Source organism: Sciurus vulgaris (assembly GCF_902686455.1).
Source record: "Sciurus vulgaris genome assembly, chromosome: 7".
NCBI classification, from domain to species: domain Eukaryota; kingdom Metazoa; phylum Chordata; class Mammalia; order Rodentia; family Sciuridae; genus Sciurus; species Sciurus vulgaris.
The window spans coordinates 40358387-40374188 of record NC_136467.1 but is presented as its reverse complement, the minus strand read 5'-3'; the positions used below and the strand labels follow the sequence as shown (position 1 = coordinate 40374188).

The 15802-nt window shown below is 38.6% G+C and overlaps 1 protein-coding gene across 4 annotated transcripts in view; it reads left to right on the top strand.

Moving 5' to 3' along the window:
- TPD52L1 (TPD52 like 1) overlaps positions 1 to 15802 on the top strand; it is an 89796-nt gene that overhangs the window by 64444 nt on the left and 9550 nt on the right. For all 4 annotated transcript variants that reach the window (XM_079148276.1, XM_079148278.1, XM_079148277.1 and 1 more), the window contains exon 4: positions 10653 to 10754. In XM_079148276.1, coding sequence (XP_079004402.1) covers positions 10653 to 10754 — 102 coding nt within the window. The remainder of the gene's footprint in view (positions 1 to 10652; positions 10755 to 15802) is intronic.

Genomic DNA, 15802 nt, shown 5'->3' with positions numbered 1-15802 from the left:
TCTTCCCTAGTATCACTCATTAGAAGGTAAAGATCATGACTCCTTATACCTATGTGGGAATCAACTTTTCTCTTTGCAGAACTTTTCTCCTGGGCCTAGAGAGACCTGGTAGTGGGAAGAGGTACCATGATAACAATCATTTCAGTTTTGCTAGGGGCTAATTTTGCATTCTGGTTCTTAGAGAAGTTGCATCTGAAAAGAGTCTGAGGTCTCCTTGGTGTTGTGCCTTTGGTTTCTATGCGAAAGGAGAATATTTTTCTGCCCCTGTAACATAACCTAACCAACCTCTAGGATTCTGTGCTTATGTGCCCAATGATTTATCCAGATGGGTTCAGGGCACATCCTAGAGTAGGACAGGATGGAACCTGGGAGACCATAATTTTATCTCAGAGGCTAACCAACCTGTTACTAATTAACACATTAATTAACATCCAGTTAATTAGTGCTAACTGAGATAGAGGGGAGGATCAGGGATTGCTCTACAGGAGCAATTATGGAAGGGGGTGAGAAACCACGCACTGATGTGTACCAGCTTTAAGTACCGGATTGTAATACCAGATGAACAGCCTCCTAAAAAACACAGTTGAGTAGGCACCAAGTTAAATAAGCTTATCTGTCAGTAGTTGGTGTCTCCATCTTTGCACCTTGGCAGCCAATACCAATTAATGGCCCTGAAGTGTGGGTGGAACCATTTCCAATTCCCTGGATTTTGTTGTCTTTGCATTTATTTCAGTTCAGATTATGTCATACCAATCTGAACTTTCCTCTGGGGTATAAGAAGTAGGAAGTATCTTTCCCCTTGGCTTACTAATCACTGCAAGAATAAGGTATTCAAATGGAGGGCAGGGCTGTTCTGTTGCTGAACGGAGCAGGGAGTATCCAAGCAGCCAGTATGTGAAATTTACCCTGCATCTGATGTGGGCATGGAGGGGAGAGATGCATATGAGTCCTGGGGTGTGGAATTAGAATAGGCAAGTTCAAGGAAGACTTCTGGCCTACTCCCACAGGGGAGTGTTTTGTGATTTGTGTTTTTCAGTATCTGAAAAATAAATTGGTATTGTAGCCGGCTACTTACTTAGTGTAAAGCTTTTTGTTGGCAGGAGAGAGCATATTTATTCCCTGAGGTTATGGAACTTACCCCATGTAATCATAAAGACAGAATTTTGTTTTGTTTTCACATATCAAATGGCAAGTGTGAAAAATGAGATGAAGGAATACAGAGTATTAAGGGATTGTAAGGAAGAGACTGAGCCTGGCCTGGATCTTGGGGAAGGTTTCCATAGGTAGGCGATGTTTAAGCAGAGCTCTGAAGGAAGAGTCAGGATATAGACAGGCCAATGGGGACAATGGAGTCTCCTGGGGGCAGCATAGCCTGGTAAAGACCCAGGTAGGAAAGAAGACTGTTCGTCCTGAGGAACATCCAGTTAATTAGTGCTAACTGAGATAGAGTGGAGGATCAGGGCTTGCTCTACAGGATCTTGTGGCACCTGTTGATAGAGTTAGTTATTCTTTGCCTACAGGCAATAGAAAGTCACTGAAAGGGTCATAACCAGTCATTTATCCAACAAGTGTTCACACTATCTAGTAGATATCTAATAGGGCATTACTACCTGGGGCCTATTCTAGTCCACAAGATAATAGAATTCAACAAAGATGGACAAGATTCCTAGTCTCATTGAGTGTTGAAAGGGAATGGAGCAAGAAACAAGTAATTCAGTTAATAAAAATGAGGAATACTGGAAAATACTTGAGAAAAATCATAGAGGGTGACTTGGAGGAATAGGTAGAAGTTGCTGTGCTGGAGACCCAGGCAGGGGAATCCTGTCCTAGGAGTTTACTTCAAGCTGAGACTGAGTGCAAAAGAAAAATTCAGTCTTACAATGAATGAGGGGTGAGCTTTCAGACAGAGGAAAAGTTGCTGCAAAGACTCCGAGGTGAAAACTAGCTTTGATAATTTCAGGAGCCAAAGGAAATTTCTTGTGTCTATAATGTAGTGAGAGGAAGTGAGGTCACAGGCTTGGAGGCTTCCAGGCCATGACAAGAAGGGGGGATTTTGTTCTGAGGACTTTGGGTGCTATTGAATGGTTTGAGGCAGGAGTGACCAGTTTCAATTCCCCTCTTAAAAAGATCACTCTGGTTACTTTGTGTAATGTAGATTGTGGAAACTTGAAAATCATTTATGAGATCACTGTAGTAGATCACAAGGGTGAGGATGTGAGGGAGAGTCACAGGTAGAGAGGGGATGGAATTTGGAGGTCAGTCTAACAGAACTTCCCAGTGGTGGACAGTGAGAAAAACACAGGGATCAAAAATAACTCTCTGAGATTTTGGCTTGGGCTACTGGGTGAATATTGTATGTTTACTGCAATGGAAGCACAGTATTGTGGTTAAGTTCGTGGGTTACAGACTACATTGCTTGGGTTCACACCTAGAACTCACTGTATCTGGGAAATGAGATCGTGCCAGTATCTAGCTGATAGGCAGTGAGTGAGAACTCAATGAGTTCATATTTGTAAAGCATGAAGAATAGAGTCTGGCATTTTCCAGGCATGTGGTGATTGTCTGCTGTGTGAGCAAGACTGGGAAGCAGGTCTGGAGGGGAAATCTTGTCATGGCTGTGTAGAGTCTGCACTACCCAGTAGACAGGCAAGTTTGTATACTGGGAGGATGACTCAGGGAGAGTCAGAGGCAGACAGATGTGGCTACTGGGGAATTGTCAGCAGGTGTCCTTGAATACTATAAGGTTTCATAAGATTTCCTCAGAGATGATTAATCAGTTAATGTTTGTGGTGCTTGTAATAATCCAGGGCTCTGCACATGCAAGGCAACTGCCTTACTACAGAGCGACTCCCCTGCCCCTGCAGAGATTACCCAAGAGATCCAGAAGATCTTGGGCTCATTAGCCTTTAAGAATGAAGCAAACTTTCCTATGCAGGGAAGACTTGCTCCCTTTCTTAAGGAGGAGGTGGAAGTATGTCAACACATAATTTCAAGAGGTCTTTCTCCAACCCTCTTTCCTTGGCTGCTGAAAGGAGGAGAAAGGTCTTAATCCTGGGTTGGGAGGAAGGAAAATAAAATCTATTTCCACAGAATTAATTAAATTCTGGCTCTGTTAGTGTTCATGATGCCCATTCCAGGAAAGATCTACAGTTCATCTGATGAAAAATTGGACATGAGGGAATGATGAACTGTGGTCGGGTCAGATGGGGTAGAATTAGATTTCACAGCACTAAAAAGAATTTCAGCTGTCAGAGGATGTGTGTGATTCCCAAAGGCAATACTTTGCATACTGATTAAGCAATCATGACCTATTTAGTTTGATTTATAATGAAAAGAAAATCTATGGTATGTTAATGAAAGATCTTGGCATATTTTACTCTGCAGTAGGATTCAAATTGCAATAGGACCCGATAAGTAGGAATAATTACACAGCCAACTCAAATTATCCCCTTTGTAGAAAGATTCCAGGGACCCAGGAGCAGGTCAAGGGCTCATCTGTGTGTGGGGTTTGTTGTTGTTCTTGTCAGTTTTTAATGTACCTAGATTTGAGAGAATCTAAGAATATACCCAAATGCCCTTACTCTTTGTTTTCTGCTTCCTTTTTATGTTGGCTTTAGGCTTCATGGGGCAGGGGAGTGGGGAGGGGGATGAGGGAGGTAAGTGACTTTAGAGTGAAGAAAGGGAAGAGACTGAATCATGCTAGTAGATAAAAGAAGTCAGAATCAGGAAATACAACCTTGTGGTGGCTCTGCAAACCCATGTGCTTCATTTATTTATTCAGTGTTCTGCTTTGTGAAACCGTGAAATTCTCCCACTGATAAGCCACTGAGTTGTACCACAGACCACATGGTAGGTCTATAGAGGGCTGAAGGTTTTAGAACAGAATTTATACTATTCCATCTTTTGAAAAGCTTAAGAGCTTCATCCTACATAAAGAGGAGTAAAAGCCTAACATGCAGCATTTAAGAGGTGCATGGTGCATGGAAACCGAAGTTTAGTTTATGACTTATTTATTCTTTGATGTTGTGCTTCCAAGACATCCAGGCCATTATGGTCAGAAATGATTATTATCTCTTTTTATGAAGAGCCCACTGCAGCACTGTTGAGTTCGGAAGTACCAGTGAAGATTAAAGACCTAATTTAAAAGAATGTACATACCCAGTCTCTCACACGGTTGTTCATTCCTCTTACCTTTACATTGTCATTGTATTATACAAGGCAGGAAGCTGATTTCTTTTTTTCTAGATACAAGTGGTAACTTTATGTTTTGATAATACATTTAGATAACCTTTGGAAGGAAATAATCCTAAATATTTTTTGTACCCTTGGTGAAATATTTCATATTCAGCCATTCAAGGAATGCTGTATTTTAAATCTCATAATAGGAAATATATTGATGCTATGAAATATCTTCTTGTAAAAAGACTGTTCAATTTTTAAATTTTTTCTTCTAAGTCAATAAAATGTTTTTTATTTGCTCTAATTAGTTATACATGACAGTAGAATTCATTTTGACACATCATGCATGAATGGAGTATAACTGCTCATTCTTCTGGTTGTACATGATGTAGAGTTACACTGGTCGTGTAATCGTATATACACATAGATAATCATGTCCAATTCATTTTACTACCCTTTCTGTCCCTATACCTCTCACCTCCCTTCACTCCCCTCTGTCTAATGCAAAGTACCTCTATAATAGAATGATTTTTACTTATTTAGCTTGCAGAAAATGATCCCCCCAAGGAATCCAGTACAGATGCCCTGTGCACTGGCCAAATGAGTAACCTGCCCTTGTTAAATTCTTTCCATTCCAGCCAAACTGGATATTGGAAAAGTAAAGGCTATACTCCTATTGAGTTTCTTTGAAAAATAGGAAGTTAACTCGTACTTGAAACAAACAAACAAACAAACAAACAAACAAGAAATCTGCCAGTGAATATTCTTAGCTGAATTAGTGCATATGAAATAATAAGTGGTAGGCACCATTGCCACATATTAAACCTTTGCCAAAGAATCGTTCTTTCCTAGGCCAGATTAGAGCCTTCATGGGAAGCACAGGTCCCCAAAGAGTTGTGCTTTGCTGTAGTGGCTTTAGAGCACCTGAGATCTCCATGGTTAGGAACTTCATACCAAATCCTCCTGGCTTTGCAACTGAAGGGAAGGCCGTGAATTGAACTGAACTCTCATCTCCTTCCAGTGTCTTGCTCTGGTTAATTCAGGCACTGGAGATAGAGTGAAGATGAACAAGATGAACTCCCAGAAAGTTCAGGCAGATCACAGAGAGAGACTGGAAGACCAGGATTGCAACACAATGGAGGGGTTTTGAAAGGGCTGTGCAAAGGAGACTGTGGACACAAGGAGAGACGTAGAGCAGATTTTTTGAAGCACAGACTTGTGGTAGTCTCTCTGCAATGTCCCGCATGGAGAGGAAAGGGTTAACTCCTGGAGGATGATGTTAGCTATAAATCAATCAATTACCCATAAACTTATCTAATCAATAAAAACACAAGAGCCAACACTCTTTATAAATGAGAGGGGGTGTGGCAGGTCTGGCCATGCCACTTCTGCCCTCTGACGTCATGGAGTAGTCCAACTCTCTCTTATTTATAACAACAGGAAAAGGGGGCCAAAACCAGGAGGAGCTTCTTCTGCAATGAACAGGATAGAGTGGAGTAGGGGAGCCTTTCTTAGGGGGACTATTGCACAAGCAGACAGAGAACCACTCCCACAGCATCTTAGGGGAGCCTTTCTTAGGGGGACTATTGCACAAACAGACAGAGAACCACTCCCACAGCACCATATTACGCCCCTGCCCCCCGGCAATCTGGAACAGACTTCCCTATCTGCCAGTTGCAGGAAGTCAGACCTCTATGCCATGAGGCTCAACTAATCTGATTCTGCTAGATAAGGATGGCTTCCCACACAGACTCACAAACTTTCCACCATCTAACACACATTGACATCAACCTGAGGATATCGTAAGCCTTTCACTTTTACTTAAGGAAAACATGTTCTGATTCTTCATTTTTCTTTTTATGTAAGTCATACATGGTATAATCTGCATTTAAAGATGCCAGTAATCTAAGATGTGAAGTCCTGTTTCCATTTAAAATATAAGGTTGTTGAGTCAGGCAGAAGGTTAGTATTTAAGTGGCTTTTCATTATTTGATCATTATTAAACACAGTTCTTTATGTTAGGGTTGAAAAACAATTTCAAGTGGCAGTTCTACAAATTCTGTGCCAGATTCTGTGGCCTAGTAAAGAGTGAAATGCAAGTAGGCCAGCTTCTTTGAGTGACCTGATAGAAAGGTCTTCTCTCAAGACTCGGGCTTCTTTCTTCTGGATGGGGATATATGCTACTTATTCGATTTTAAGATCAAGTTCAATTGGGACTCCACATAGGATTCCGAGGTACAATACTCTACCTCTGAGGTTTCCTTCACTTAGACTTTGATGTGAGTGGTGCTCCTTGGACCTTTTGAGTACACCGAACCCAATGGCCTATTTCTCATGGGTCTCTGGTTACTTTAACATTGGTAATCACTTCCCCACCTAAAACTCCCTCTCATTGCTTAGCCCCTTGAAATCTGTCTCTCCATTGTTGATTTCTAGGCACGCATGGAAAATGACTGCAAACTGTTTATGAGAAATGTGATGGTTAGCCTAAGGGAAAAGAGGAAAAATGTGAAAAAAAAAAAAGTGCATCTTAGAATTCTTGAAATACAGTATTTTCCCCATGAACACTTGAGTTCTAGAAAGGTGACCTAACTCACCTTCAAATGTCATTCACCTCCAAGGCAATAAGACATTCTGGAGGAAGGACAAGTCCTGGCCCTCTTCCCTGCCTTGTCATCATCTGTAATCTGAAGATCTCTAGTGCCCTTCAGATCTGACATTAAATAATTCTCAGAAATCAGGAGTCCTAAAGTCATTTCCTTAACACCACTGAACTATAAAGGCTGCAATGCAACATTAAAATTTCATATAGAAATAGATTCATTTTTCATTGCAGGGCATAAGTGTCAGGAATAGCACATAAAAGTAATCAGATCTGTGTGTATACCCACCTTCCATTCTGCTGAAGAAGGGTGTTTAAGATACAATGTTGCTACGGCTTATTGCTTACAATCTGATCTTCTTTCTGGCTATTTTTAAATCAAGCCATCAAATTCAGAATGACACATACATGCAGGAGTGCTCAAAAGATACTTGTTATCCCAAAATTCAAAGTCACATCAAATACGTAATGTTAACCTAGGTAGAACAACTTACAAGAAAATTAAACACTGGGTCTAATTGCAAGAGATTCTGAAGGAATGTAAGACCAGCATGAGAAGGAATTCTCTGACTAGTAGCCAGTCCCTGCAGCCTGTGAAGGCCACAGTTACTGCAGACTGTTTCTTCACTTTTTCCTTGAGTCACCTTTCAGGTCAAAGTCAATGTGGGGTCGCTGACCAATAGACTTTCTCCCTCACCTTTTCCTAATCCTCTTTTCAACCCCTGTTTCCTCTTTACCCCTGGAGCTCAGTTTCATCCCGCTGTCACTCACTTGACTAAGGTCTCAAGCCCTCTGGCTCTGATTGGACACAGAAAGGTTGCAGGTCTTTTTGATCCTTCCAAGTGGGGCATTTATAAAACAACAGAACCTTTTTCTTTCCAAGTTTGATGGCATCACAAAGCACAACAGCTAGAGCAGAAGCCCTAAGAAAGTAGGACAGGGCCTGGCGTGTTCCAGGAACGTCAAGGAGGTCAGGGTGGCTGAAGTGGGGTGAGGGAGTAAGAGCAAGAGGGAGAACTGAGCTGGTGGCATGGTCGTATAGGGCCACCAAAGGCCTGCATATGTGAACTTTGACTTTTTACTGTGAGTGAGATGAGCCAGGTGTTTGTTTGTTTGGTACTGGGGATTGAACCCAGGAGTGTTTTATCACTGAGCTATATCCCTAATCCTTTTTATTTTTTATTTTTTTATTTTGAAACAGATCTAAGTTGCTTAGGACCTCACTAATTTGCTGAAGCTGACCTGGAACTTGCCATGCTCCTGCCTCAGCCTCCTGAGTTGTGAGGATTATAACACATGCCACCACACTCAGTCCCAGTGCAGGGGTTTGAGCAGACAATCAATGTCTGATTAATGTTTTAATGGAGTTCTCTGGTGGCTGCATTGAGAAGGGACTAGAGGGAGATGAAGGTAGAAGAAGGGAGGCAAGTTGGAGCCCAGAGAGAATGATGGTGTTAGCCTGAACTATGGTAAAGGCCTTGGAGGTGATGCGGAAACAGATTCTGGATTTCCTTTGAAAGCTGAAATGCACCAACAGGGTTTCCTGATGGGTTGGATGAGGAAGATGAATGAAATAGAAGTTTAAAGATGATGCTGGTCTCCTATATGTGTATCTAATGGGTTGTTCTATTTCCTTGCCAATATACATGAAAAACTTGCTTAAAAACAAATATCCCTTGATATTTTTCAGAATTGTGCTATCAGTAGAAAGAGTCCTGAACTGGGCCCAATTCTGAATCCTAGTCCATAAAGAAAATGCTTAATTTCCATATAATACTGCGTTTTACTTACTTCCAAGATATATCAATTTCATTTTTAATACATTTTCATAGACTTGGTTTTATAGCCCAATTATTACTTTGTGAAAACTGTCAACATTGTAAAAACGTAACTGATAGGAATTACAGATTTTTTTTTATTCTTTTGTAAATAAATCTAAATCCACTATATTTAAATTTTGCTTTTAAAGGTTGTTTCTGAGCCTAGTTAATCCAAGTGTTTAGGACTGTGGAGACCTATTTAGTAGCATGATTCTTCTGAAGAATTCTCTGCACATTCCATTTCAAGATTGCACCTAAAATCTTGTAATAATGATTGATGTTTTTATTTCTGATCATCAACAGTGTTAGTTAATTACCTTATCATTAATAACAAGTTGTATTTTAATATTTCATTTGGAAAGTACCTGAAATTCCATGGTTTCACCTGGTCACAATTTATTTTTCCATAGTTAAAACCTACAATCCTGTAGTAAAATGTACAAATAGAATTATAATTTCAATAAGATGATATTTTTGGACATTTGCAGAGACAAACTTCCTCAAAACTGTTCATCTCTCTCACCTTCTCCCTTCTCATTTGCTGCAAGACCTACACAGTGCCATCTGGGGTTCCCCTTCTGTGTCCACAAGCACAGTCCTCTCCAGACACACAAATTACCTCCTAGTCAACAGATTTTTTTTTTTTGTCCCTTGTTCCCTTGATCTTCCCATGTTTGGTAGGAAATGTCTGTCAGTAAATTATTTGGTTTCATGATCTAGATAACAGTTTTTAAACATCCTGAAAAACAGGCATTGTGTAATAAATGATATATGCTATTATGTAAAAGACTCACTCTATCCTGATAACAAAAAGAAAATAATAGAATACGATAGAGATTTTCAGTCTTAGGGAAGACCAAGGGGCATGTTTTAATGCATTTGCTAGAGTTGTGTCTTGTATTTGGGATTGAATAACTTAAAGGGGATGGAAGGAGTGGAGAGAAGGGCAAGTTCCTTGCAGCTGATTTCATCTGATGCAGTTTTCTCAATGGTGCCATATACAAGCTTCTGGTAGCTTTGGAGGAACTTTTACAGTAACACAATAAATTGGAAGAATACATTAAATACACTCTATGAATGAATTTTTTAAAAAAAATCTATGCAAAATTTTGCTGATTTCTTTATAGTCCTCAAGTTATGTATCTTTTATTTCTCACTTTGTTAATGAACTCTTAGAAATTTCTCAGCCTTATGGAAAGCGCCACTGTTCTTCCTGTCATTCATGCTCAGAACCTCAGGACAGTGTTTTTGTCTGGTTCATATTTTCTCACTCATAGTTTCCTGTCAAGTGTGTCCATTCTGTTTCTGTTATCTATTCCTATTGCCATTATTACTCCTTATTTGGAGCCACAGAGGAGTGTCCTCTTTTATGTTGTCCATTCATCTAGTATTTGTTGAGTTTCTACTGTAAATTCTGCCCAATATTGAGGACACAAAGATGAATGGCTTCCCTGCTTTCAAGTTGTCAGTCTCATGGGGCAACAGGCTTAGAAATGAGTAGTCGCAGTACTTACTGTCTTCAGAGATCTATTTTGATAAAAATCACCATATTGTCATCAGATTTTGTGCCCTTATTATTCCCAACTTGAAACATTAGAAAAATAAGATAACTACTAGTATTTTGCCTTTTTCTGGTTAATTTTACCCAAATTAGCAATATATGCCAAACTTCCCATAAAAATCTATACTTTCTAATTTCTGTTACTTTGGTGGCTAGCACTGTCACTGAAAAGTCTCTTCATAGCATTAATTTATTTCTTTAGAAATAGTTCTCTGCTCTCTGAGCAGTTCCAGCATTTACAATGAAAGATCTGCACACATGACCCTGTATTTCTATATGTACATTCTTCTGGACTTTCCTACTGATGAACAGCAGTCAGCTCATCATCCCCAAATAGTCAAAGAAACAATGACTTGTGTGGATCATCTTTTTCCTAAGTCTGTTTAGGAGAGTGAATTTTCAAAGTAAGAAGAGAGAAGAAAGGTGAACGTTTTATGGAAGATCATATAGAAAAATTGTGTTGCTTACCCTGGATCCCTTTTGGTTCTAGCTACAAGAAAACGCATGAAACCTTGAGCCATGCAGGGCAGAAGGCAACGGCAGCTTTCAGCAATGTGGGGACAGCCATCAGCAAGAAGTTTGGAGACATGAGGTATGTGGGAAAGAACCATGATATGTTAGTCAGCTTTTTATTGTTGTGACCAAAATATCTGACAAGAAGAACTTACAGGAAGAAAGATTTATTTTGACTCACAATTTCAGAGATTTCAGTCCATGGTTGGTTGGTTCTATTGCTTTGGACCTGAGGTGAAGCACAACATCATGGAGCAAGGGCATGGAAAAGGAAAATTGCTCAGTACATGGCCACCCGGAAGCAGAAGGAGAAAGAGAGGGGAAGGAACCAGGGACAAGATATAGTCTCCAAGGCCACACCCCCAATGACATACTTCCTCTAGCCTTGCCTCACCAGCCTATAGTTTTCACCTCCTCCCTGTTCATTCATTCAAACTAATTAATCCATCAAATGGATTGATTTACTGCTGAGGTTAAACTCCTCATTATCCAGTAATTTCCTAAAAGCCCCATCTGTGAACATTGCTGCAATGGGGACTAAGTCTTTAACACTTGAGATTTGGGGAAAAGATCTAAATCATAACACAAGGGGACACTGATAAAGGAGCATTGTCTATTGACTGGTCTTAACTTTCTTTTAATGCATAAAAATGATATTAATGACTAAGATAAAATTTTTTATATTGGGATGATTTTTGCTTGAAGGTCAGCCTAGGGGGCCTGGTCCCAAAGGTATCTTTTCCATTAGTAAAAATAGAAGATAGAAGGTGAGGAGGAGGGATTTCAGAAGAATGCAGCACACATTGAATCTTATAAGTCTTAAATAGTGTATGCGCTCATTGAAATACACTCTGATAAACTATCCTAGCTTGTTTTTGTATACAACTATGTGCTATTTTTTTCTGTGCTAAATACATACATACATATTTATTCTTTAGATTTATACTTCTAACAATGTTCTTTCTTCATTTTAGCTATAAATTATGAATAGGTTAATATTTTCACTTCGTCGTTTTTAATGATTATTATCATGTGGTGCATTACAGTAGCAAAACTTAAGCAAGTACCTTCCACATTGTAGTCATTTTTAGAATTACTGTTGCATTAAACTAGGGTGAACAGAAAGGTAATTTAAACTGAGAACTAGGGGCTGGGGATATAGCTCAGTTGGTAGAGTGCTTGCTTGTATGCATAAAACCCTGGGTTTAGTCCCCACCACAGGAAAAAACAACAAAAAACTGAGAACCAAACATCTTCACTGTAGGTACCAGAAAAAAATGTAATATTAGCCATTTTTATGTTTAAGATTACACTCAAGGAAGTTAGCTTCTCTAGAGTTATTACTCTCATTTTTTACTCATTTAAAACCCCATCAGTTTATTTTTAATTTGGCTAATATGCCTTAGGAGATCATTCTTTAGAAATCAATTTCATTTTTCTCCTTAGAAATCAAACTTACATTTTAAAAAAAATCTTTTCAAGTAAGTTTCTAATTTTTTTCTTTTAAAAATTATGTACATATTTATTTTATTGTATTCATAAACTCTTTTTTTGTTATTGTTTTATGATACCAGGGACTGAACCCAAGGGTGCTTAACCACTGAGCAACATTCCCAGTCCTGTTTTAAAAATTTTTGAGTTTGAGACAGGGTTTCATTAAGTTGCTTAGGCTGGCTATGAACTTGAGATTCTCCTGCCTCACCTCCCGAGCTGCTAGGTTTATAGTTGTGCACCACTGCACCCAGCTAGGTTCCACTTTTTTTTTTTTTTTTTTTTTTTTTTTTGTTACTGGGGGTTGAGCCCAGAGGTATTTAACCTCTGATCCCATATCCTCAGCTCTTTTTACATTTTATTTAGAGACAGGGTCTTGCTAAGTTGCTTATAGTCTCAGTTGCTGAGGCTGGGTTTGAACTTGCACTTCTCCTACCTCAACCTACCTCAACCTCCCAAGCTGCAATTATAGGGTGCACCACCTTCCCCAGCCTCTGTTGAGTTTTTGCTTGCTTTTGAGATAGGGTCTTGCTCTGTTGTACAGGCTGGTCTCCACCATGCCTGGCCATAAATTCTTATTTTACTTATTTCTCTGCAGCTTTGATACCTACAGGCAAATATTTATGCCTTGGTGGATTATGAACAATATTCATGACCCATCTTAACAACTAATCATTCATGAGGATAGAGTTAACAAATCTGAGTACATGGTTTTATCTTCATTTTTACTAAACTGCACTGTCAAGAACAATTCAAGTTGTTCACAGGCAACATGTGTCGAACAGGTCAATCTTCTGAATTGTTAGTAACTGCCAGAGTTTAACAAATAAAATTTGCAGTCATTTTAATAGCATGAAAGCATTTCTCTACATGAATTCAGTAATCTCTTAGAACAGGAAAGACCCTTTTACTTGTCATACTCAAGAAAATACATTTTGCCATGTTTATAAAATGTATGTTCTAGACACATAGTTGAAATCTTTCACTTTAATGCTTGGACCTCTGCACAATAGTGTCAACTAGAATAGTTTTTCTCCATTTTTAGGGGACATATCAGACATCCCCAAAGCTTGTTTAAAATAAGTATTTCCAGATCTCACCTTTCCAAGATTGTGCCTGTGTGGATCTTGGGTACAATATAGATCTGCCTTTGTAACAAGCTCTCAGGTGGTTTGGTTCAGGTGGTCAAGTTAAGGAAAGGATGGATATAACCTATCTTCCTGTACCTGAGGGTTCTCATTTACAAAATGGGGATAAGAGTAACAATGTGCTTCATATACATGAGGCTGTGGGTTTGATCCCCAGCATCTCTCCCTCTTTCTCTCTCTCTCTCTCTATCTCTCTCTCTCTCTCTCTCACACACACACACACACACACACACACACACACGAGTAGCAACATCATTGAGTTATAAAAGTTGCAGAAGAGAGTTTGGCATATATTTTACATTCAATGAGTACTAGTTTTAATCTTTATTAAGTGACAATCTTAGTTTCAAGGTGATCCCACATGATGGAAATTAGGAAGCATCCATTAATAGGCGTCTACAATGTTTCATGAAGCTCTTCACCTATTTCCTAGGAGTTCCACACTTTTCATTAATTATTGCTCCATATGGAAAATATAGCATTGAGCTGGGCAGTGGCACGCACTTGTAATCCCAGCAGCTCAGGAGGCTGAGGCAGGAGGATGGCAAGTTCAAAGCTTCGGCAACTTAGCAAGGACCTAAGCAAGTTATCAAGACCCTGTCTTAAAAAATAAAAAGGGCTGGGGATGTGACTCAGTGGTTAAGCACCCTTGGGTTTAATCCCTCATACTGAAAAAGGAGGATATAACACTGTCATTATAAATTAGCTAATAATTCTGCAGAATGATGCCTATGTTTCTAGAGACTCAAATACAGTCCCAAAATATTTTGAGAAGTTGGAAAAATTCAGAGCTATGTTTTTGTATTCCTTTCAAGCTGTAATTTGTAACATTTGTTATTAATGAGGATAATTCCCTGCAAAAGCAATAAATATTACAAAGAATTTTTGGTTTTAAATTATTCTAAAACAAGTAGTATATATCATTTTAATATTTCTTAAGTTTAATAAAGACTCAAATGAGAAAAATTACTAAGCTTTAACATTTTGCTCAAGTAAATGTACCAATTTATAAAATGACAGTGGGGAAATTTTAACAATTTAATGCAGATAATTTACTTTAAACCCTTCTAATGTTTAAAGTATCTTATTCTATATTTTAAGTAGTTACATGATAAAATTCTTTGTGTATTCTGAGAACAAATTTCTGAACTTGTTCAAAAAGATTATCAGCCAATTTTAGATACCTTAGGATAAAAACAGTACCTCATACTCTTTCATTAAAATAATTCAAATTACCTGGGTGAGGTGGTGCAAGCCTATAACCTCAACTGTGCATTAGGTAGAAACAGGAGGATAGGAAGTTCAGGAGGATAGCAAGTTCGAGGCCAGCCTGGGCATCTTGCTGAGACCTTCTCAAAATAAAATAAAATAAAAAGGATTGGGGGTGTAGCTTCATGGTGGAGGACTTGCCTAGTGTGCCTGAGTCCTTGGGTTTAATCCTGAATACTGCAAGAAAATCAATCAATCTGACAACATGGGCCTTTTAAAAATAGAATAAAAATCCCTGTATCAGGATTTAATTTATATGTTTTATAAAAATAAGTTGTATTTCCTGAGCTAAATCATATTTTCATTTTAACCTGACTATCATTAGGTGATGCCACCTTGGGCTAGTCATGGAATTGTCCAATCTCTTTCTCCACTTGTAAAATAACTTTTATAATATCTGCTTCACCAAAATGTGTACTGAGAAATTAAAATGAAGTCACATTTATGAAAGTAATGTAGAGGAAATGGAAACTATGGAAACATTTTCATAAAAATAATGGCATTTTTTTTTCAGAATTTTTCAGTGAATTTGTTCAAACTGTAATCCAGTGAGAATGAAATGTCTGGAGGCATATAACGTTACTCATATAGCCATGAAGAAAAGCAAAATTGATAGTAGATTGATAAAAAATCTTTAAAACATATAAAAAGTGCGGAGGGCCCTCTGTATCCCTGGGTTCGACATTCATATCCAACCAAGTGCAGGTTGCAAATATTTGGGAAAAAAAAAAAAAGTTCATCTATACTGAACAGGTACAGATTTGTTTTTGTTTTTTTCATATCACTCACTATTCCTCTAACAGTACAGTATAAAAAGTATTTTCATAGCATTTACCTTGTGTTAGGTATTCAAGTAATCATGATTTAAAATATACAGAATAATGTGCATAGGTTATATGCAAATACCAGTTTTATATAAGAGACTTTGGCATTGCAAATTTTGGTATTCACATGGGGTCTTGGAAACAATTCCTCACAGATGCAGTGAGCCAACTATATACTTAAAAAAAAAAAAAAGGTAGTGAATGGAATTATGCAATTTTTGTTTTTGAGCTCTTGAGAGGGGACACCAAGGGGCAGTGTGGTCATTTATTTGCATCCTAAATGCTAACTCTGCCCCTGCTCTTCTCTCCCATGCTGCTGGATGCAGGTCTCACTCCATCGGGTAAGCACTGTGCAACTAGACTATTTTCCAGAGAGTGTACTTAACCAGGAAAAT